Source organism: Ascidia mentula, chromosome 6 (genome assembly GCF_947561715.1).
Source record: "Ascidia mentula chromosome 6, kaAscMent1.1, whole genome shotgun sequence".
NCBI lineage: Eukaryota > Metazoa > Chordata > Ascidiacea > Phlebobranchia > Ascidiidae > Ascidia > Ascidia mentula.
This window is the reverse complement of record NC_138571.1, coordinates 1,631,050-1,653,066: the sequence shown is the minus strand read 5'-3', so window position 1 is coordinate 1,653,066 and position 22,017 is coordinate 1,631,050. Positions and strand designations below refer to the sequence as shown.

Genomic DNA, 22,017 nt, shown 5'->3' with positions numbered 1-22,017 from the left:
TTTGAACCCAGGAAATCCTGGCCACGAATCCCGACCGTTATTATGTTCACAGCACATTTACTCATGTCGCACCATTATGTTTCTCAGTACAAAATCACTCGTGAATACGTGGTTGTTCACATGTATGGGCACCGGCTCCATTTAAATTTAATTACGATTGACATCCTTATGTTGCAAGACGGTAAGCACAAAATATTATGTGTTGGTTATATCTGACACGCCTAAACTTTGTTCGATTATCACCGTGAATAATATGATGACGACTAATATCGTCGAAATATACATTACACACCAAGGACAGAAAATCTGTCAAGTTTACATTATGTCTGGTAGCTTCAGCAAAGCAGCTGGATAAATATATTGGTTTTCAATTGTTTTTTGCGCTTTTTAATAGCGACCACACTTCGTGGTTGTTCCTGTCATTATCGTGAACGTAATTCTAAAGATTTGATTTAAAACAAAATTAAACTTTTCATATCTTTTATACCGTATTATATGTTATCACAAAACGACCAAACATCGAAGTAACACAAAACAATGATACGGTTGTTTGTGCAACAATAATTGACGACTGTGAGGTCGCATTACGATCGACTTCGACCGAAACGAAGCAGCTATGGACGTGCTGCTTTCAAATAATTCATTTATTCGACGAAGAAGACTTTATATTGGAGGGATTAAAAACACAAAACATTCAACACTTTAAGTTTTTTGGCGGACCAATAATATTATGTCTCCACAAACCAAAATGTTGGGGAAAGTCCCCTGCGCCCCCCTCCCCCAGGATTTCCACCATGGGTACAGAAATACACAAACAGCATCTTACCGGTTTGCTTCTCTTTTGAATCACGAAGGTGAGATTCTCGAGGTCGATCGGGAGGAGCGTTGAGTTACTGAGGTCGATCTCATCAGGGAGTAAGGAAGACACGATTGAAGTTATATCCTCATCGTTCGCTTCATGAGCCCAGCTGCAGCATCGAAGTATCGATTGCTTGGTCGGTTTTCCCATGTACGACGATGCGAGATTCTTCAGCAGCTTCTTCTTAGCTTCCTTGGTACATTTCAGAAAAATCAAATTAGTAGAGCTTGAATCCTGCATCGTGACAGAACGTTTTAATTGAAAATCAACTTAATTTACCAAAATTACCTGAAATGTGACCCTGCTTTATTGGTTGTATTGTTTTGCGTCACTCGGTTCCTCTTATAAAACAAACAAACCTAACGCATAACACTTCTAGTACGCTGACATTTTCGTGCATGTTTTTGCATTGCAATACAAACATAAATATTGTTGCTTTAGACAGACAGGAAATCACTCACCGGTTTCTTCAGCAGTTTAATCTTCTCGGATAGATGTTTGACTCCAACGCTTGTCAGACCGCATTCACGAAGATCCACTTGTTCAATGTTTTGAATGCAGTCTGCTACGTAAACCGCGCCATGGTCTTCTATATTGTTGCCCGAGAGTTTGAGCATCTTCAGCTGCATGAAATAATATCCAAGTAAAACATGGTATGAATAACAACAATACAAATGGGTGGTATTGAAACTACAGTTTGGCAACGCGAAACAAAATAATAATAATTATTTAACTTTGACATAAATATTTTTTCTACCGACATAAATAACTGTCTCGTTACGCTGAAAACTTAATGGTTGATGTTTGTATATTCCGATTTCTGACCATCTAAGTTTATCGACGGCAACTGGCAGCCTCTTGCGTTCTTCAGCCTTCAGCTGAGGAAGCCCAAAATCAAGTACAGCGCATTTGATCGTGAACTGTTGGTACTTCACTCAGCTATTTGATGTTTACAATACTTTATTGATGGTCGAAATTTTACTGCGTACACAAACCATAAACCTCTCACTTTTGGTTTGAAAAAAACCACAGAGCCTTGGTCTGCACGCTAACAGCGACATCTTTCGGCGATATCGGAGTTCACCACTGATGTGCAGCAAATCAACAGGAAAAGTAACAAAGCAGCCGATGCCCTTTAGAATGCTACCATGTCTACTTTGCAAACGCCAACCTTGGATTTCGAGTTTGAAGCTTTGTCAACAGTGCAACCAACCTACGAGGTACAGACGCATCGTACAGCTTTGGGCTTCATCTTCAGGACGTTACCATTCCAGGTGTTAAGCTTTTATGCGAGGTGTCACTCGGTAATCCACTGTCGGTCGTCCCAGAAGCATGGATGTGTTTGACATAATTTATGGACATTTTCACCCGTCTATCCGCATCACGAAGCAGCTTATTACCTCCAAGTTTGTTTGGCTTGGATTGTGCAAGAAAGCGCGTCTATGGGTGAGGCAGTGACTCTTATGTCAGCGAGTCAAAGTACAGCAGCACGTCAAAGCGCCGTGAAAGGAATATCCACGTCCGTCAAACCGTTTCATTTATGTCAACATTTACATAGTTTGGCCATTACCACAATGTCAAGGCAAGATGTATTTACTCACGGTGGTAGACCGTTTTACTCGCTGGCCAGAGGCAATTCCCACGCAGGATTACGTGCGCACGCGCTATCATCTACCATTGGATATACCGTTTCCGTATTACAGCCCACATGCCTACCTTGGGTGTTGTTGGGAATACGAATTACCTCAAAACTTGATTTACAGACAACTTCAGCGGAGATGGTTTATGGCTCAACATTGGCTGTTGCTGAGCAATTCATTTCACCAAATGAACCCACATCACGTTTGCTTGCACTCCGAAGATCTCAGCTGCTTCCGACGCCCATGTCGAGACATGACAAGGTTTGCGTAAGCGTTCCAAAATTCGTCACGACGAGACACCCACTGACCTCTTTAACTGCGTCTTACGGTACCTATAAGGTGTTGCAACGAGCAGCCAAGACGTTTAGACTTGATATTGGCGGTCGCGACCAACACGTATCCATCAATCGGCTGGAAACAGAGCACGATGACTTGTCCGTGCCAGTTCAGGTAGCGCAACCCAAGCCGCCGGGAAGACCTCGACGTCACGTATGCCCACCAGAACGTTACCAGGCGTGACGACTGCCCGCCACTGGAGGGATCCTGTGGCGACCTCACTGAACGTACCACAAACTGTGTGCACCGAAGCGTGCAGTGTGCCTTTTTCGTATCTATTTTTGCTAAACCGCTGTTTGCATGAATTTAAACTCTTTCAGAGGCGCTCGAAAGTAAAGCCGCATTAGTCTGATAAAAAGTCAAGGGATGCAATCAAAAATTTACTTGAATTTATGCTACCAAAACAAGACAAGGTACTTTCGCACGATGTAAGAAGAAATCTTCGCTACCCCCTAAAGTCACTTGGGTTCGTTAGGACTGAGAAAACCTAATTTGAGAAAAACTTGTCCGGACGATTGGACAATTGTGATTACGTTCCAGGATGGATCCAAATACACTTCAACCATTGCTTTTGTTTCGTAAGAATCGACGGGGTTTCCTCCCATCAATTTGCTGAATGGAAGATCTGTGCGCCAACAGTTGAACAGATTTGTACTGAACATAGCGTATGTGAAAATACCAACGTCACTAACTATAGTAAGCTACTTCAACAATGCTCGGTTTGTGTTACAAGATAAAACCTAATGACTTTGCTCGGGATGTCAATGGGAATGAGCGGACGTATGATGTGAACATGTTGGATGAGTTCGCGTGAAACCTGCGATAAAACTTAATGACTTTGCTCGGGATGTCAATGGGAATGAGCGGACGTATGATGTGAACATGTTGGATGAGTTCGCGTGAAACCTGCGATAAAACCTAATGACTTTGCTCGGGATGTCAACGGGAATGAGCGGACATATCATACGAAGATTTTGGATGAGTTCGCGTGAAACCTGCGATAAAACGTAATGACTTTGCTCGGGATGTCAATGGGAATGAACGGACGTGAAATGTGAACATGTTGGATGATTTAGCGTGAAACCTGCGATAAAACTTAATGGGTTTGCTCGGGATGTCAATGGGAATGAGCGGACGTATCATATGAAGATGTTGGATGAGTTCCCGTGAAACCTACGATAAAACCTAATGACTTTGCTCGGGATGTCAATGGGAATGAGCGGACGTATCATGTGAACATGTTGGATGAGTTCGCGTGAAACCTACGATAAAACTTAATGGGTTTGCTCGGGATGTCAATGGGAATGAGCGGACGTATCATATGAAGATGTTGGATGAGTTCGCGTGAAACCTACGATAAAACTTAATGACTTTGCTCGGGATGTCAATGGGAATGAGCGGACGTATCATATGAAGATGTTGGATGAGTTCCCCTGAAACCTGCGATAAAACTTAATGGGTTTGCTCGGGATGTCAATGGGAATGAGCGGACGTGAAATGTGAACATGTTGGATGAGTTCGCGTGAAACCTGCGATAAAACCTAATGACTTTGCTCGGGATGTCAATGGGAAAGAGCGGACGTATCATGTGAACATGTTGGATGAGTTCGCGTGAAACCTGCGATAAAACCTAATGACTTTGCTCGTGATGTCAATGGGAACGAGCGGACGTATCATGTGAACATGTTGGATGAGTTCGCGTGAAACCTGCGATAAAACTTAATGACTTTGCTCGGGATGTCAATGGGAATGAGCGGACGTATCATGTGAACATGTTGGATGAGTTCGCGTGAAACCTGCGATAAAACCTAATGACTTTGCTCGGGATGTCAATGGGAATGAGCGGACATATCATACGAAGATTTTGGATGAGTTCGCGTGAAACCTGCGATAAAACCTAATGACTTTGCTCGGGATGTCAATGGGAATGAGCGGACATATCATACGAAGATTTTGGATGATTTCGCGTGAAACCTGCGATAAAACCTAATGACTTTGCTCGGGATGTCAATGGGAATGAGCGGACCTATCATATGAAGATGTTGGATGAGTTCCCGTGAAACCTACGATAAAACCTAATGAATTTGCTCGGGATGTCAATGGGAATGAGCGGACGTATCATGTGAACATGTTGGATGAGTTCGCGTGAAACCTGCGATAAAACCTAATGACTTTGCTCGTGATGTCAATGGGAACGAGCGGACGTATCATGTGAACATGTTGGATGAGTTCGCGTGAAACCTGCGATAAAACTTAATGACTTTGCTCGGGATGTAAATGGGAATGAGCGGACGTATCATGTGAACATGTTGGATGAGTTCGCGTGAAACCTGCGATAAAACCTAATGACTTTGCTCGGGATGTCAATGGGAATGAGCGGACATATCATACGAAGATTTTGGATGATTTCGCGTGAAACCTGCGATAAAACCTAATGTCTTTGCTCGGGATGTCAATGGGAATGAGCGGACGTATCATATGAAGATGTTGGATGAGTTCCCGTGAAACCTACGATAAAACCTAATGACTTTGCTCGGGATGTCAATGGGAATGAGCGGACGTATCATGTGAACATGTTGGATGAGTTCGCGTGAAACCTACGATAAAACTTAATGGGTTTGCTCGGGATGTCAATGGGAATGAGCGGACGTGAAATGTGAACATGTTGGATGAGTTCGCGTGAAACCTACGATAAAACTTAATGACTTTGCTCGGGATGGCAATGGGAATGAGCGGACGTATCATATGAACATGTTGGATGAGTTCCCGTGAAACCTACGATAAAACTTAATGGGTTTGCTCGGGATGTCAATGGGAATGAGCGGACGTGAAATGTGAACATGTTGGATGAGTTCGCGTGAAACCTGCGATAAAACTTAATGACTTTGCTCAGGAAGTGAATGGGAATGAGCTGGCGTATCATGTGAACATGTTGGATGAGTTCGCGGTGAAACCTGCGATAAAACTTAATGGGTTTGCTCGGGATGTCAATGGGAATGAGCGGACGTGAAATGTGAACATGTTGGATGAGTTCGCGTGAAACCTACGATAAAACTTAATGACTTTTCTCGGGATGTCAATGGGAATGAGCGGACGTATCATGTGAACATGTTGGATGAGTTCGCGTGAAACCTACGAAAAAACTTAATGACTTTGCTCGGGATGTCAATGGGAATGAGCGGACGTATCATGTGAACATGTTGGATGAGTTCGCGTGAAACCTACGATAAAACCTAATGACTTTGCTCGGGATGTCAATGGGAATGAGCGGACGTATCATGTGAACATGTTGGATGAGTTCGCGTGAAACCTACGATAAAACTTAATGGGTTTGCTCGGGATGTCAATGGGAATGAGCGGACGTGAAATGTGAACATGTTGGATGAGTTCGCGTGAAACCTACGATAAAACCTATTGACTTTGCTCGGGATGTCAATGGGAATGAGCGGACGTATCATGTGAACATGTTGGATGAGTTCGCGTGAAACCTACGATAAAACCTAATGACTTTGCTCGGGATGTCAATGGGAATGAGCGGACGTATCATGTGAACATGTTGGATGAGTTTGCGTGAAACCTACGATAAAACTTAATGGGTTTGCTCGGGATGTCAATGGGAATGTGCGGACGTATCATGTGAACATGTTGGATGAGTTCGCGTGAAACCTGCGATAAAACCTAAGGACTTTGCTCGGGATGTCAATGGGAATGAGCGGACGTATCATGTGAACATGTTGGATGAGTTCGCGTGAAACCTACGATAAAACCTAATGACTTTGCTCGGGATGTCAATGGGAATGAGCGGACGTATCATGTGAACATGTTGGATGAGTTCGCGTGAAACCTACGATAAAACCTAAGGACTTTGCTCGGGATGTCAATGGGAATGAGCGGACGTATCATGTGAACATGTTGGATGAGTTCGCGTGAAACCTACGATAAAACTTAATGGGTTTGCTCGGGATGTCAATGGGAATGAGCGGACGTATCATGTGAACATGTTGGATGAGTTCGCGTGAAACCTGCGATAAAACTTAATGGGTTTGCTCGGGATGTCAATGGGAATGAGCGGACGTATCATGTGAACATGTTGGATGAGTTCGCGTGAAACCTACGATAAAACCTAATGACTTTGCTCGGGATGTCAATGGGAATGAGCGGACGTATCATGTGAACATGTTGGATGAGTTCGCGTGAAACCTACGATAAAACTTAATGGGTTTGCTCGGGATGTCAATGGAAATGAGCGGACGTGAAATGTGAACATGTTGGATGAGTTCGCGTGAAACCTACGATAAAACCTAATGACTTTGCTCGGGATGTCAATGGGAATGAGCGGACGTATCATGTGAACATGTTGGATGAGTTCGCGTGAACCCTACGATAAAACCTAATGACTTTGCTCGGGATGTCAATGGGAATGAGCGGACGTATCATGTGAACATGTTGGATGAGTTCGCGTGAAACCTACGATAAAACTTAATGGGTTTGCTCGGGATGTCAATGGGAATGAGCGGACGTATCATGTGAACATGTTGGATGAGTTCGCGTGAAACCTGCGATAAAACTTAATGGGTTTGCTCGGGATGTCAATGGGAATGAGCGGACGTGTAATGTGAATATGTTGGATGAATTCGCGTGAAACCCGCGATAAAACTTAATGACTTTGCTCGGGAAGTGAATGGGAATGCGCGGACGTATCATGTGAACATGTGGGATGAGTTCGCGTGAAACCTGCGATAAAACTTATTGACTTTGCTCGGGATGTCAATGGGAATGAGCGGACGTATCATGTGAACATGTTGGATGAGTTCGCGTGAAACCTGCGATAAAACTTAATGACTTTGCTCGGGAAGTGAATGGGAATGCGCGGACGTATCATATGAAGATGTTGGATGAGTTCGCGTGAAACCTGCGATAAAACTTAATGGCTTTGCTCGGGATGTCAATGGGAATGAGCGGACGTTTCATGTGAACATGTTGGACGATTTCGCGTGAAACCTGTGATAAAACTTTGGACAAGCAGATGACCGGTTGTTCCCAGATACGTTTCATGGTTGGCGACAGTGATACCAACAATGCGTCACGACGAGAAGTCACTGGGAATCAAGTTGGACTGAAACCCGCAAACCGAACAAATGTAACAAGTGTTTTTTCAAACAATTCTCCTCTTTTTTTAACATTTCAGTTGTTTGTTTGTTGACACTCTTTATCCTGCGGTAACGAGCTAAGTACAAAGATTATAACCACACGATAAAAAGCGGTTCTCTTCGCGTTGTCTGACTCGTTAATAAAAGTAATATCAATAAAGTAGAAATGCATTTACACAGTAATGGTAACGCCAAATTAAATAATAATAATACACAACCACGTGTGATCGAAATATCAGTGATTAAATTAAGATATGCCTTGTGTGTGGGGTGTGGTTTACAAAATGCACTGCGTCAACTACGACGTGGTCGATATTGGTGAGACTGACTGCGCATAACACGAACACGACTGAATAAACATCAGGGTGACGTATCTAACTGCATAAAGTCTACGGAAACAACGAGTTAGCAGTCTATAGCTGGTTTGGTGCATAGAATAGATCTAAAAATGGCAAGATTTTCAGAATGTCTCTAAATTACAGTTGAGGTATAGTGGAAATAGAATGGTTAAGCATTACATACCGATATGACAATAGTCGGCATTTAAATAACTAAGGCTGAAACTTTCTTTCATTTCGTGCGTTGTATTTTTGCTCGCGACGAATTCCGACTAAGACATGAAATCACTCACCGGTTTCTTTAACAGTTTAATCTTCTCCGATAGATATTTGGCTCCAACACCTGTCAGACCGCATTCACCCAGATCCACTTCTTCAATGTTTTGGATGCAGTCGGCCACGTAAACCGCACCACGGTCTTCTATATTGTTGTAGGAGAGGTTGAGCATCTTCAACTAAACGAAATAATATCAATGTTAAACAAAGTGTGAATAACAACACAGATAATTGATATCAAAAAAAATAAGTTGAAACACGAATCAAACAAGTAATAATGATTTTTAATCAAGCGCGAATATTTCCCATGCCGATTTCAGTAATTGGCTTTGGAATAGAAACTGAGATGGACAGAAACTGGTCATAAGATCAAAGTTATAAGATTACAATCCAGGGAGTTTTGTTTGCCTAAAAGACTAAATTGAAAACAAGTTCTTCAACGATTGGTCAATTGTGATTACGTAAAAGGATGAAAACAAAGGCATTTCGCTTTTGTTCCCCAAGAATCGATGGGATTTCCTCCCTTCAAATGGCTGAATACAAGATCTGTGCGCCAACAGCTGAACAGATTTGTACTGAACATGGCGTACGTGAAAATGTCACAAGTGGTTTTTCAAACGATTTACAACCTCTATTTAATTTCTCTGTCGTTTTATTCTTGGTTTAACACACATATAAATGCAAATATGCATGTAGACAACATAACAGACTTTGTGTTAGCTTTACAATCTGCAAAAACAATTGAATCGAAAATCGCTCTTAAAAAAACGAACTAAATGTTCGTAATGGAATGTGGTCGTGCGCTGCTTGACTTTAACTCAGATAATTTGTGTTCTGTGAGGATTTCTCGACCGTTGATGTTTTTTTTTCTGTGAAAAAGTTCTCAGCGCAAACTATACTCAAACACTGTAACCCCGTTTAGCGTCGTGTTAATGTGTTAAATTATAAAATAAGTTGGTGCATTTTTTTAGAGTGTTCCTAATTCAACCATGATCTTTTTAGAAATCTTTATAGTGTTGACTATACTTTAAGTGCAAATTGGTTTGCGTAATACGATAATCATTATAATCAATGCAAAATATCACACCATAGCTGCTGTCGGCGTGGTTTTCTAAACGCGGCAAGCAGCAAGCGCCAAAGTATTCACACCAATCTGCATCATGCCGTGACGGCGTCATTTTCTCGCTTGAAGTGGTTGACCGGAGTTAAATTGGGCGTAAAAGTTGTCACCAAACTATTTACCAACGCGAAGTACTGACGAGGCGCGTGCAATTACCGACGCCGATTGGTTCATGCCTAAAAAACACACTTGTAATATGGCTAACATCAGTGCTTTGGGGACCTCCCTTTAAAACGACGTTAATGTGCATCACTCCAATACGGGGGTTACATTATCGTCGTTTAGTCTGAACCACTGCAGCATTATTCAAGTTATGGGCGAAGCTTTGTTACAGATTAACTGCCTGATGTTTTTGGAAACGCTTTCACATCATGTGTTAAGTACGAGGAGTAAGTTGGATTTAGAAAAACAATTCCAAACAAAGAAAACTACAGGTGTAATCGTATGTGCATCGAATCGTTCCAAATAAATGCGTAAGAATTTTCGACTAACGGCCGTAAGAATTTTTATCTACAAGACTGCGAATTGTGTTCCGTCAAATTCGCATCACGGATGGTAACACTTCCGTAGAGTTTTTGGATGTGTAGCATGTGCCGGATTGCGAATCTAATTTTGGGTTTGTCACCAATAACTTTGTTAAAGAGGCAGCAAAAGAGCGGCGTTTCCTTCATGGAACATATTATCACCCGGACACAATCACAAGTCCATTATTCTAGATGAAGCATGTCGTTCACATCGCCTGTATGATAGACAAGACAACCACCCACAATGCCTAGATCAACTTCAGGACATATGTATAAAATCGGGCTTCTCGAAGGAAGTTATTAGTGAAAATATTGCAGAGGCACGAACTTGGATACAACGCTTTCGTGATGCCACCGTAAAGGGCAAAATCTTAATGATTGCGTGGGGCATCGCCTTTTCTCAAGCGCTCAAACTAATGCACAAAGAGAAAAAAATGAAAGCCAAGCGAGAATTGTTTACAAACGACCGCCGTCTTTGGGAAATGGTCCAATAAACATTTGCATTTGTGCCCAGAAACCTGGTAGTCAAGTATTGTATTATTTGTCACTCATGAAAAATTTTCATTTTTATGTATCACAACTGGACTAATATCTTACTGGTATAAAATACACCAACAAAATCTTACCGCTTCCTTGGTACATTTCAGACAAAGCAAATTAGCAGAGCATGATTCGTACATCGTGACAAAACTTTTCAATTGAAAATCAAGTTAATTTTCCAAAATTACCTAAATTGTGCTCCTGCTTTAATGGTTGTGTTGTTTTGCGTCACTCGGCTCCTCTTATAAAACAAATGAACCTAACGCACAACACCTCTAGTACGCTGACATTTTCGTGCATGTTGGACGCATTCATTGCAATACAAACAAAAATATTGCTCCTTTGGACAGACATGAAATCACTCACTTGTTTCTTCAACAGTTTAATCTTCTCGTATAGATGTTTGGCACCAACGCTTGTCAGACCGCATCCACACAGATCCACTTGTTCAATGTTTTGGATGCAATCGGCCACGTAAACCGCCCCACGGTCTTCTATATTGTTCTGCGAGAGGTTGAGCTGTTTCAGCTGAATGAAATAATATCCAAGTAAAACATGGTTTGAATAACAATAACACAATGAATCAAACAAATAATGGCATAGCTTATAAGGATGTCGTTCCGTATTGTTTAGAGTTTGCTTCATACAAATATAATTGCGTGTTTTGGTTGATATACAAAGTTTAAACAAGCCTAAGTTTCATTCAGTAAAGTGATAACGTTCACCACGTGCACTTATCACCCGCTCTAAATCACGTGCACTTATTACTGTCCATTAAAAAAATTCTATTTTAGTGATGTTTAAACCTTTCCAACAGAGGTTAGCACAACTTATTTTTTGGGACTACATCGCGATTTGAACCCAGGAAATCCTGGCCACTATAATATGATGACGACTAATATTGTCGAAATATACATTGCACACCAAGGACAGAAAATCTGTCAAGTTTACATTATGTCTGGTAGCTTCAGCAAAGCAGCTGGATTAATATATTGGTTTTCAATTTTTTTTGCGCTTTTTAATAGCGACCACACTTCGTGGTTGTTCCTGTCATTATCGTGGACGTAATTCTAAAGATTTGATTTAAAACAAAATTAAACTTTTCATATCTTTTATACCGTATTATATGTTATCACAAAATGACCAAAAATCGAAGTAACAAAACAATGATACGGTTGATTGTGCAACAATAATTGACGACTGTGAGGTCGTATTACGATCGACTTGGACCGAAACGAAGCAGCTATGGACGTGCTGCTTTCAAATAATTCATTTATTCGACGAAGAAGACTTTATATTGGAGGGATTAAAAACACAAAACATTCAACACTTTAAGTTTTTTGGCGGACCAATAATATTATGTCTCCACCAACCCAAATGTTGGGGAAAGTCCCCTGCGCCCCTCTCCCCCAGGATTTCCACCATGGGTACAGAAATACACAAACAACATCTTACCGGTTTGCTTCTCTTTTGAATCACGAAGGTGAGATTCTCGAGGTCGGTCGGGAGGAGCGATGAGTCACAGAGGTCGATCTCATCAGGGAGTAAGGAGGAGACGATTGAAGTTATCTCCTCATCGTTCGCTTCATGAGCCCAGCTGCAACATCGAAGTATCGATTGTTTGGTTGGTTCCCCCATACACAACGATACGAGATTCTTCAGCAGCTTCTTCTTCAATTTCCAATCTTCCCGTGAAAGTCCAGGAACTAAGGCTTCAATATCGTTGAAAACTGAAGAATCGCAAATTCCGAACGCGAACTTGGCAACAACCTCCCATCTGGCATCGGTAAGTCGGGTGTATTGTTTCTTGAATCCTTTTAAAGGCATGATCGTCATCAGGTAAACCGCGGAGAAGAATTCTTGCCAAATGAGATGTGAAAAATATCTACGTTTATGTCCGTCGAGTATTGTCAACTTTAAGTTTCCCTGCTTTGTAATTGAGGTATTCAGAAAAGCATGAACTGTTGAATCATTCAGTTTTGCGCTTTTGAAATCTTGTACTTTGAAAACAACTTTCTTGTTCCGAAACCCGTCCCAGGCCAATTTTGAAAGTTTGTTTAACTGTGGATTTTCATTCTTGAGGTGATCAGTTTGTGAGTATTGAACACAAGTAGATGCTAGAACACGTGTAAGCGAATTATGCTGACTATCATCGTCATGACTCAGCAGATAGTTGACGGTCAGTATGAAATTAACCGGAACGTAACAGTAAGAGAACATATTGGAGTTTTGTTCAAGTTTTTTCTGTACAGAGTCATATCTTGCACCGCATATCTGTTGTCCAAGTTCTCTCTGTGAGTTTGGAGTTAAGCCGAGTATCTGAGCAATAAACCTTGGTCGATGTGAAGGATGGAGTTTGTAGAATGGAGCTGGTCGTGACGTGAAAATCTTCCGGGAACGTGGAAGCAAATTTCCACTCAATAAATGCTTGAGATAAACTTCTGCTTTGTTCTTCTCGTCTAACATGGGAGTGGGAACTTTACTTGAGAATTTAAAAGCTGCTTCATCGACTCCGTCGAAAACAAAGAGAACATCTGGATCACCATTGATTGCTTGCATTATGCCTTGAGCTACCTCAGGAGAGTATTCCCAGCTAAGTAGCATGGCGTGGAGGAGAAACCGAAGGAAAGTCATGCTTTTTTTGAAATTTATATTTCGAATGACAATGTAGAAGATGAAGGATATTTTCCCAAACAACTCTCCATGCAAAGCTTGTAAAGCCCATTTTTTGCAGGAAGTAGTTTTCCCGATGCCCGCTTGACCGACAACGCCAACAATATTTCCATGCTTTTCCACGTACTTGAATTTTTCTTCCACTCGTTCGGGTTTAAATTTCCTTTTTGCTTCTCTTTGTGCTGTTTCCTTTGCACGAGTAAACATTTCTTCAGCACTGATGTCACCGGATGGTCGATCGTAAACTTTAGCCAACTCCTCTCTACGATGGTAATGTCCTTCTGCTTGAAACTCGTCATCAATCTGTTGTGGTTTGCTGACTATGGATAGGTTGACTGGTGTTATGTTTCGTTGGGTAAATTCTGCAAGTGATGATTCTTCACTGGCGATGGATTCCACTTTATCTTTTAAAGTTGACTTCAGTTCTTCGCCTACAACAAGGTTTTTTTACTTTTTTTTGTATAACGTGCCAGGTTTTTCGGAGAGCAAAAAATGGATGCTTACTCGTTGGTTTGTTATGTCACACAGTAAGGAAAAAATAAAACCGTAAATTTGTGTTTTTGAACATGAAACACTGTTATTCCCAAGTAACCAACACGAAAATATAACGTAACCAATTTGCATGTGCTGATATAACAATGTCGAAATTGTTCGTCCTGTTTAAATCAGCAAGAACTGACACCCATATGTTTGATTACATTGAGTTATGACGTAATAAAACGTTCCTTCTAGAACGGATAAAGTTCCACCACTTGTCGCTTCATGGTGTTGGGATTTGACCAAACCCAAGCCCCGAAACGATTTGTCGTCGAAACGCGAAATACGAAATGTCCGAAAACCAATGAATACTTTGTAAGATTCTGTAACTTCAATAGTATGGAGGAAATGATAACGTTACTATGTTTGTTTTTGTACAAGTGATCGTAGTTGTAAGTTAAAGTGTAAACCACTTGTTGCTCGTTTTCTTTTTTTATAGTTTTTTAAATAAAAGGTTTATCGATCTATTTTTTCACCTGAAGGACGCATATTGGTATTTTTATGAAAATAAGTGTTGGATGCGGGAAATGCCCACCGTGTAGATCAGTAGTAAAGGGTGACAGAGTAGAGAAAGGGGAGAACTTCCTTCCTGTCTCTCTGCTTCTCTTTCCGGTTAGGGAGACTCCTTCCGTTCTCTTTCGTATGCATTTCAAAGGGGGACATGTGTCAGGGAGATACTCACAGTTACTCATGAGCCTTCCGGTCTTGATTGGGAGTAAAATTAGATTCTCCTATTGTTTGTCTCTTTCCGGTGTCGCAATCGTGATTCTATTTTATCTTGAGCGTGTGAACTTTGTTTGAGATGTCCTCGCCAAGGAATTCGAGGTCACACGCAGTTCACTGAGTGGTCGTGTGGCGTTTGTGAAACTATCTGGTGAATGGTTTCCTGAATTGGACCGTTATTTCTAATGACGTTGTGATGACATGATTGATGACGTGGTCGACAAACGATCTTGTCAATCACTTGTGAATTGCTCCAGGGAATTCACCAGCCTCCATGTATCGCGTTATCCATTCGTTAATTGTGCCCGCCTCCGCTTAGTCAACGCCCCCCCCCCACCTTTTTTAGTGTGGGTCACAGATGCATTTTTTTGCGAGGTTCCTGATCAGACCACAGTCCCATGACAAATTCGCTTTTCCACATTTTTTTTTGTATTTTCCCAGCATTCGATTTGTGCAAGCTGTTTCCGTGCAAGCTGTTTCCATGCAGTCTGTTTTTTTGGATATAATGCTATGCATATGGTGCCTTCATGTCAGCGAACAATGTGAATTCCAAACATTCCCAGGCTAGAGTTGTGTAATATTTCCGCAGAGGGATATCGCCGTTTTGGTAGTCACACTATTGTCAATGCGTATCTAAGGCCGTTGTTTTTTTTGAGGGTTTCCCGATTGAAGTCGCACCCATTCATTCCCATGTTGAAGTATCCCTATGTTTCCGATTTCTACGGATTTTCACATCTTTCATGACGCGCATGCCGTTCTCTTAGCCATCTGGTTTGTTGGCCCATATTGCCTGGGCAGTATGGCGAGATCATTGGTTTTCGCCATATGGCGTAGATCTTTGTAAAAAATCATGCGAAAAGGTGGTCGGAAACTTTTCCCGCGCATTTCACAGGCGTAAACTCCGAGATTGATGCCTATTACAATCAATCCATGCATTTCCTTTGATTGTTTTTTTGGCCGCACCGATTTCCGTTGTTTTTCACGGTGTGACACTCTTGACTAGTATAAAAAAGAGTGCGCCCATGGAGAGTTTCTAAGTGTCTCGCGATAGGGATACGACTTGCCAACGTAAATTAGCGGATTGAATGCGCACCTTCAAAATCGAAAATGCTTGTGCGATTTCACTGCGGTTTTTGCGGCAAGCATTTTGCCAAAGCAGATGAAGCCATGGAACATGAATCGCAATGTAATCAATGTGCAGCGTGCAATCACTGCGGTAAAAGGTAAACCTTTCAATTATAAATCGCCACCGCAGGTGCTAAAGCCGCCTCTTACAGGTTTATCTCGCTTCACAATATCAAACGTCACAGGGAGAGGCATTGCGGGGTTGCACACAAACGCCCGATGTAAGTTGTCTACGATTTGTTTGTTTTCCCGTTATTAACCGTGTCTGGTATTTAGCGCAAGCGGACAGGAGGCGTCTAAAAGATTCCGTGTTTGGCCGATTCAGTCCAGCAATGCATCAAGTCACACATAATTTATGCTTTTGCCGCTCTTATCCTTGACAGTTATTATTTATTATCCCCTTTTAGCGCAGCGTCGGCGTCTGATAATGTGATTCAGGGTAGATACGTCATGGACTTCTCCCAACAAAGTCAAAGTCACATGTTTCCTGTACATGAGGCGACGGCTGGCGTTAGCGGCCAATACAGCGCCGCGTTGAAAAATTTAAATCTGGCACAGCCTTCCATGTTAACCAACGAGAATGAATCCGGGTAAGACGGGCGTTAAACCATAGCATTTCAACAACATCATTACTCGCTTTCACACAGCATGGCACCTGCGGCAGACAATCAAAACTCTGGCACACCGCTTCCGATTGCACACTCACACATTTCGGGGGATATTTCACAGCCACCAAGTGAAGTGAGTTTTTTTGATTTACTGGAATCAGTCGAATTGCAACCGGTTGGCGATGCGGACGCAAGGTATCCATGCAATGTGAATGTGTAACTGTCTAATCTAATCGATAACCCGATGTTGCTTTAACAGCGCCCCTAGCGTGGTCGATGCAATGGCCGCCTGCCCTGACACCATAGATAAAATTTTGCGTGACTTGGGTATTTTAAACCCGTTGAAGCATGACGAGCCGTTGTTATCGGGCGCGCGTGGCAATGACACACCGGCCCATAATCCCGCACCATTGCTTAACCCGGGCGGTGCAAAATGGTAAGACGGCCGTCACCGTCATGAAACTGCCTCATGTAAATTATTTTATTGATCAGGTGTATAGAGAATGTCGGTCAACAGGCTACACCCGCCGTCGGCGGCGAAAGTAGGTGTGTTAAACATCACGACGTTTGGGCGCGGGTTGATAACATTCATTTGTGGTTAGACGCTTTCAAACCGGCGGCGGCGCTAACCGACAGTTGCTGATATCCGACGAGCGGCCACCGCGAGATGATTTGATTGCCCGGCGCTGGATGGCAATACGTACTCACGCGCGTATTGGCCGTGTGACGTCATTGTACAATTTCTCGTTGCCAATAGCCTGGACTCTTGTTGATGCCATCGTCCACACTATATTGGGTGACGGGCAGATGGCATTTAAAATTAATTGCAGTTTTGGCTTCATTCTTGTGAATCAATCGGGGGAACGTCGCTATTATCATGCATCGGACAATAATGCCAATTTCTTTCCACATCCAACACTAATACAATCGCGTGATGATCTGCTCGAATTTTTTCAAAATCTTGCGGACTGCGACCATCTTGAGGCGGTTAGAAGACAACGCCCTGATTCGAAATGGAATGTTGACGTATTGACAAACATCATTTTCTATGTTTATTACACACTGCACGCATGGATTGGAAGTCCTGTTAATTTACCAAGACATCTGACGCGCAACACTGGTCTTGTGACATTTCACAGAACCGCCGATGGGCGGCCGATCACCGATAATCTGTGTTTATTCCGGTGTATTGCTTCTCACATGAGTACGTCACGGATCGGCGCGCCAAGTCACACAGCAACGCAATTATGTCAACGGTTCACAGGCAAAAATTGCATTGCGGGCTTCCCCGGTGTGCGCCTGAGTTTTCTACCGGCGGTTGAAGCTTGCTTTGATTTGAACATTAACGTCTTCGAACTGCAAGCATCGGGGGTGAGCAGAATTCTGTACCGCAGTTTTCGTCGTCTCCAGAAAAAACGCACCGCAATCTTGAATCTGGATCTTACAAACAATCACTTTAGCTACATCTCCAATTTTTCTCTTTATGCATCAAGTTTCACCTGCCCCGTCTGCAAGGCGGTCTTCAATCGCATGGACCGATGCTTCCAGCACCAGAAAACCTGTTCTCTTATCACACGTGAAGTATTCCCAGGCGGCTGCTTTCGTATTGCTCCGACAGTTTTCGACCGTTTGCGAATATTCGGTATCCACGTTCCTTCGGAATATCGATTCTACCCCTTTGTTGTTTGTTATGATTGGGAAGCAATGATGAGCCAGCGGGATTTACCTGATGCGACCGCGAAAACTGCATGTCTTGCTGAGCACATACCACTTAGTGTTGCGGTGTGCAGCGACGTGCCAGGGTTTCAGCAAGGTAAATGCTTTGTGACAAACGTCCAACCACAGGAACTTATGAATCGTTTTGTGGGTTACCTGGGGGAAATTCAAGGTCGGGCCACACATTTAATGCAGGAGCGTTTTGAATGGCTTCTGGCTCTTTTGGAAACAAAAGTACAGCAAGCGCTGTTACTCGACCCCGGCCAGGGGGTGCACCCCATCGAATCAATGCGAGATGATCTGCTTGCTTATTTACAAATCATCCCCGTAGCGGGTTTTAATTCCGGGCGGTATGACCTTCCGTTGACACGACAGTGGCTCATAGAGGCATTAAAAGACGACGAGATTGGTTTCGTGGCGAAGAAAGGAAATAATTTCTTATGTATTCAAACCAGTCGCTTCTCTTTCTTGGACGCACGAAACTATATCGCGCCAAACGTGAATTACGCAAGTTTCTTGAAAGCGTTCGACTGCGAAGAGTCCAAAGGTGTATTTCCGTACGAGTTTGTGGACTGCATCGCAAAGTTAAACGTGACAAGTCTGCCACCAAGAGAAGCGTTTTACAGTTCACTGAAGCGCGAAAGCATTTCTCAAGAGACGTACGATGGATGCTTACGTGTCTGGAAGCAACAGAAAATGAGCACCCTTAAAGATTATCTTATGCACTACAATCTGCTTGACGTGGTGCCGTTCGTTCAAGCGATGGGGAACCTCCGGGCGTTATTCACTCGCTCGGAAGTGGACATGCTCAAACAAGGTATATGTCCGGCTTGTCACTCAAAATGGCCATGAAAGATGCCATTAAGACAAACGACGACGTGTATTTTGCGTTGTTCCCCGAACGCCACAAGCATCTATTCCATCTGATACGAGACAATCTTAGGGGCGGTCCGGCGATTATATTTTCCCGGTATCATAAACGGGACGAAACGCGGATTCGGGCGCTGGAATTTGGTGAAAACGCACGGTTATGCAAGGCTGTTATTGGGTTTGACTGTAACTCAATGTATTGTCATTCTACTGGACTTAAAATGCCAACAGGCTATTATTCGGTGGCCACATTAAACGAAGAAACAACGCTTTTCGAAGTTGACCGATCGGCGCGTTATGGTTTCTTAGCTGATGAATGGCTTCGCTGGCGCTCCTTTGCCGATGGTGTTCATATTCAGAGACAGATGAATGGCGGAGAGGTACGCATTGGTCGAAAACGTATACCAGTTGACGGGTATGCAGACCGGGGGAATACCCTGTATAATTTCCACGGGTGCTACTTCCACCGCTGTGTTCGGTGCAGTGAAAAATTCAGCTTCTGTGACCCGGAACACACATTGGAAGTCCGCCGAAAGACGGTGGAAATTGCAGCCTATCTCCGTGGGCTCCAATATCAGCTAATTGAAATCTATGAGTGTCAATGGAACGAACTAAAACGAACCGATGCGCACGTGCGGGCATTTCTATCCGCAGGACCCAGGCCGCATACACGTCTGCCGCGGGTGGTGACCTTTGAGACGCTGTTGGCCGGAATAACCGATGGCAGTATTTTCGGTGCCGTAGAATGCGACATACACGTGGCTAAGGAACTGTGGGACACATTCAAGGAATTTTCGCCTATATTCAAGGCCGCGAAAGTTGGTCGTGAAGACATAGAATGTCCGCGTATGCAGAGAAGCAGGGCCTACTGAAAACCAAGCGACAGATGCTTATAGGCGCAATGCACGCCGAACGGATTCTTCTTGCTTCCCCTTTGGCCGAGTGGTATTTGAAGCATGGCCTTAAAATTACGCAAATATACCACGTGATTGCATTTGAACCGCGAGCATGTTTCAGCCATTTTGCGGAAACGGTCACGGCGGCGCGGCGACAAGGTGATGTTGACCCGGCCAAACGGAGCTTGGCGGACTTTTATAAATTGTCAGGTGAGGTTTTTTTTATGATGTCACCGCTGTTTTAAGGTCCATTTAGCTCCCACTTCTCACTGAGGCCGCACCCCACAAGGCTAACATTCCGTTGGTTGTTTAAACGCCTGTAACGATCGCCAACGCGAGAATTGCACTTTGCTTGGTTAGACGAACCGATAATCGTGTATCGATTGGATTGCTGCTTCCTGACATGCGCTGTTAAGCAGTCTTTCTGTAATCACGTTGTTTGCTGGGTCACTATAGTGGCCTGTGGCGTTTCGCAGGCAACAGCCGCAATTTTGAAAAAACGTGATCTGTAATCGTGCGAAAACATTGTTGGGACACAGAGTTAACCTTTAACCTTATTATTTTCATCACCAAGGCAACTGTATTTACGGTTCAGTGCTTCTAAGAAAAGACAAGCTTATGAACGTGAAGTACTGCGACCAAATGACGGCGGGACGCGTTGTACAAGACCCCAACTTTTACCACATGACAGAAATCAATCAAGACCTGTATGAGGTGGAAACCACGAAGAAGCGAGTGCGTCAAGATGGGCCCATTCAAATGTCATACTTCGTCTACGAGCTGGCCAAATTAAATCTCCTCCAGATTGTATATGATTGCTTTCAACGGTACTTTGTGCGACAGGGGTACCAGATTTGCCTATATGACACAGACAGTGTGTACATTGCACTTAGCGCCGACACGATTGACGAAATTATAAAACCGGATCTACGCCGTGAATTTTATGAGAATTATGAAACTTACTTTCCCGCAAAAGCTTGCAAAATGCACCGGGACTGCTTTATAGAAGATATGACAACACATGGCCGTTTTGAGCAAGCCGACTGCTGCCGCGCGCACGAGCGTTTTTGTCAACGTGAAATGGGAAAGTACAAATTTGAATTCTACGGTCACTCCATTGTGGCGCTTTCCGCGAAGACTTATTTCTGTCAAGGCGATACAATGAAGCGTGCTTCGAAGGGTTTATGCAAGGCCCAAAACCCACTTAACGCTGATGATTATTTACATGTCCTCAAAACAGGGAGGCCACGTGAAGGAACCAACGTCGGCTTCCAAGTTGTAAATCAGCGACTTTTCACACGCAGCGGAAATCGCGTTGGATTAAATTATTTTTACGCCAAGCGGATAGTGCTCCCCGACGGTGTCACCACGTCACCTTTGCTGCTATGACAAAATGCGTGTATTTTCATTTCGACTTTCGTTTCGAGAATTCGTACATTTTCGAGAATGCTATTCATGCCAAATAAAAAAATGCTAAGAAACGAGATTTCTTAATTGATGGTCACTTGATGGTGCCATTGAACGCGGGGGACAGGACATAAAACCGCACGGTTCATGTGACCACGCCCACCGACACGCCAGTTTGCCCTTTTTTCTGTGTTCTCTTCCAGCTTGCTTTAAAGGCTGTCGCGCGAGGTTTTTGGGGCCATCACAATTTTGTCACAATTGCGAAAATGCCAAACAGGAAGATTCAAGCAATGAACTGGGTGCAGGGAGGTTCTTCTGCTCAAAGCACGGAACAAGTTGTCGCTGCCATCTGCCGTGAGCAAAAGAAATCGGGCAAGTGCAATCGTTTTTAGACTTTAAGCTGTGTGCCGGCGTGCCGTTAACGCAAGACAACTAACACAGAATTCATATTTGTTGCAGGCACGAAATTGCGCTGTGCGTCTTTCTATATGAAATACGATGGGCAGTGCTTCAAACTCCAAGGCCTCTATGACGTGGCAAAAACGCTCATGCTCGAAAGTCCGGTGGTGGCCATTTTCCCGAAGATCGAGGATGGATTTGAACGGTTAATGTTAATTTATTACGCAACTGCATCTGATGACACCGAGTGTATTATCGCGTCGCGCATTCGTCAAAAGTC

General features: G+C 43.2%; 1 protein-coding gene and 1 pseudogene across 2 annotated transcripts in view; both read right to left on the bottom strand.

The window, feature by feature from the left end:
• Nucleotides 1-22,017, bottom strand: part of LOC145906433 (uncharacterized) — a 266,709-nt pseudogene that overhangs the window by 84,011 nt on the left and 160,681 nt on the right.
• LOC145906584 (protein NLRC5-like) overlaps nt 1-22,017 on the bottom strand; it is a 39,834-nt gene that overhangs the window by 3,259 nt on the left and 14,558 nt on the right. For both annotated transcript variants that reach the window (XM_082994025.1, XM_082994026.1), the window contains exons 4-8: nt 12,239-13,887; nt 11,150-11,311; nt 8,617-8,778; nt 1,321-1,482; nt 827-1,051 (exon numbers count right to left, since the gene is read on the bottom strand). In XM_082994025.1, the coding sequence (XP_082850151.1) occupies nt 827-1,051; nt 1,321-1,482; nt 8,617-8,778; nt 11,150-11,311; nt 12,239-13,887 (2,360 nt within the window). The remainder of the gene's footprint in view (nt 1-826; nt 1,052-1,320; nt 1,483-8,616; nt 8,779-11,149; nt 11,312-12,238; nt 13,888-22,017) is intronic.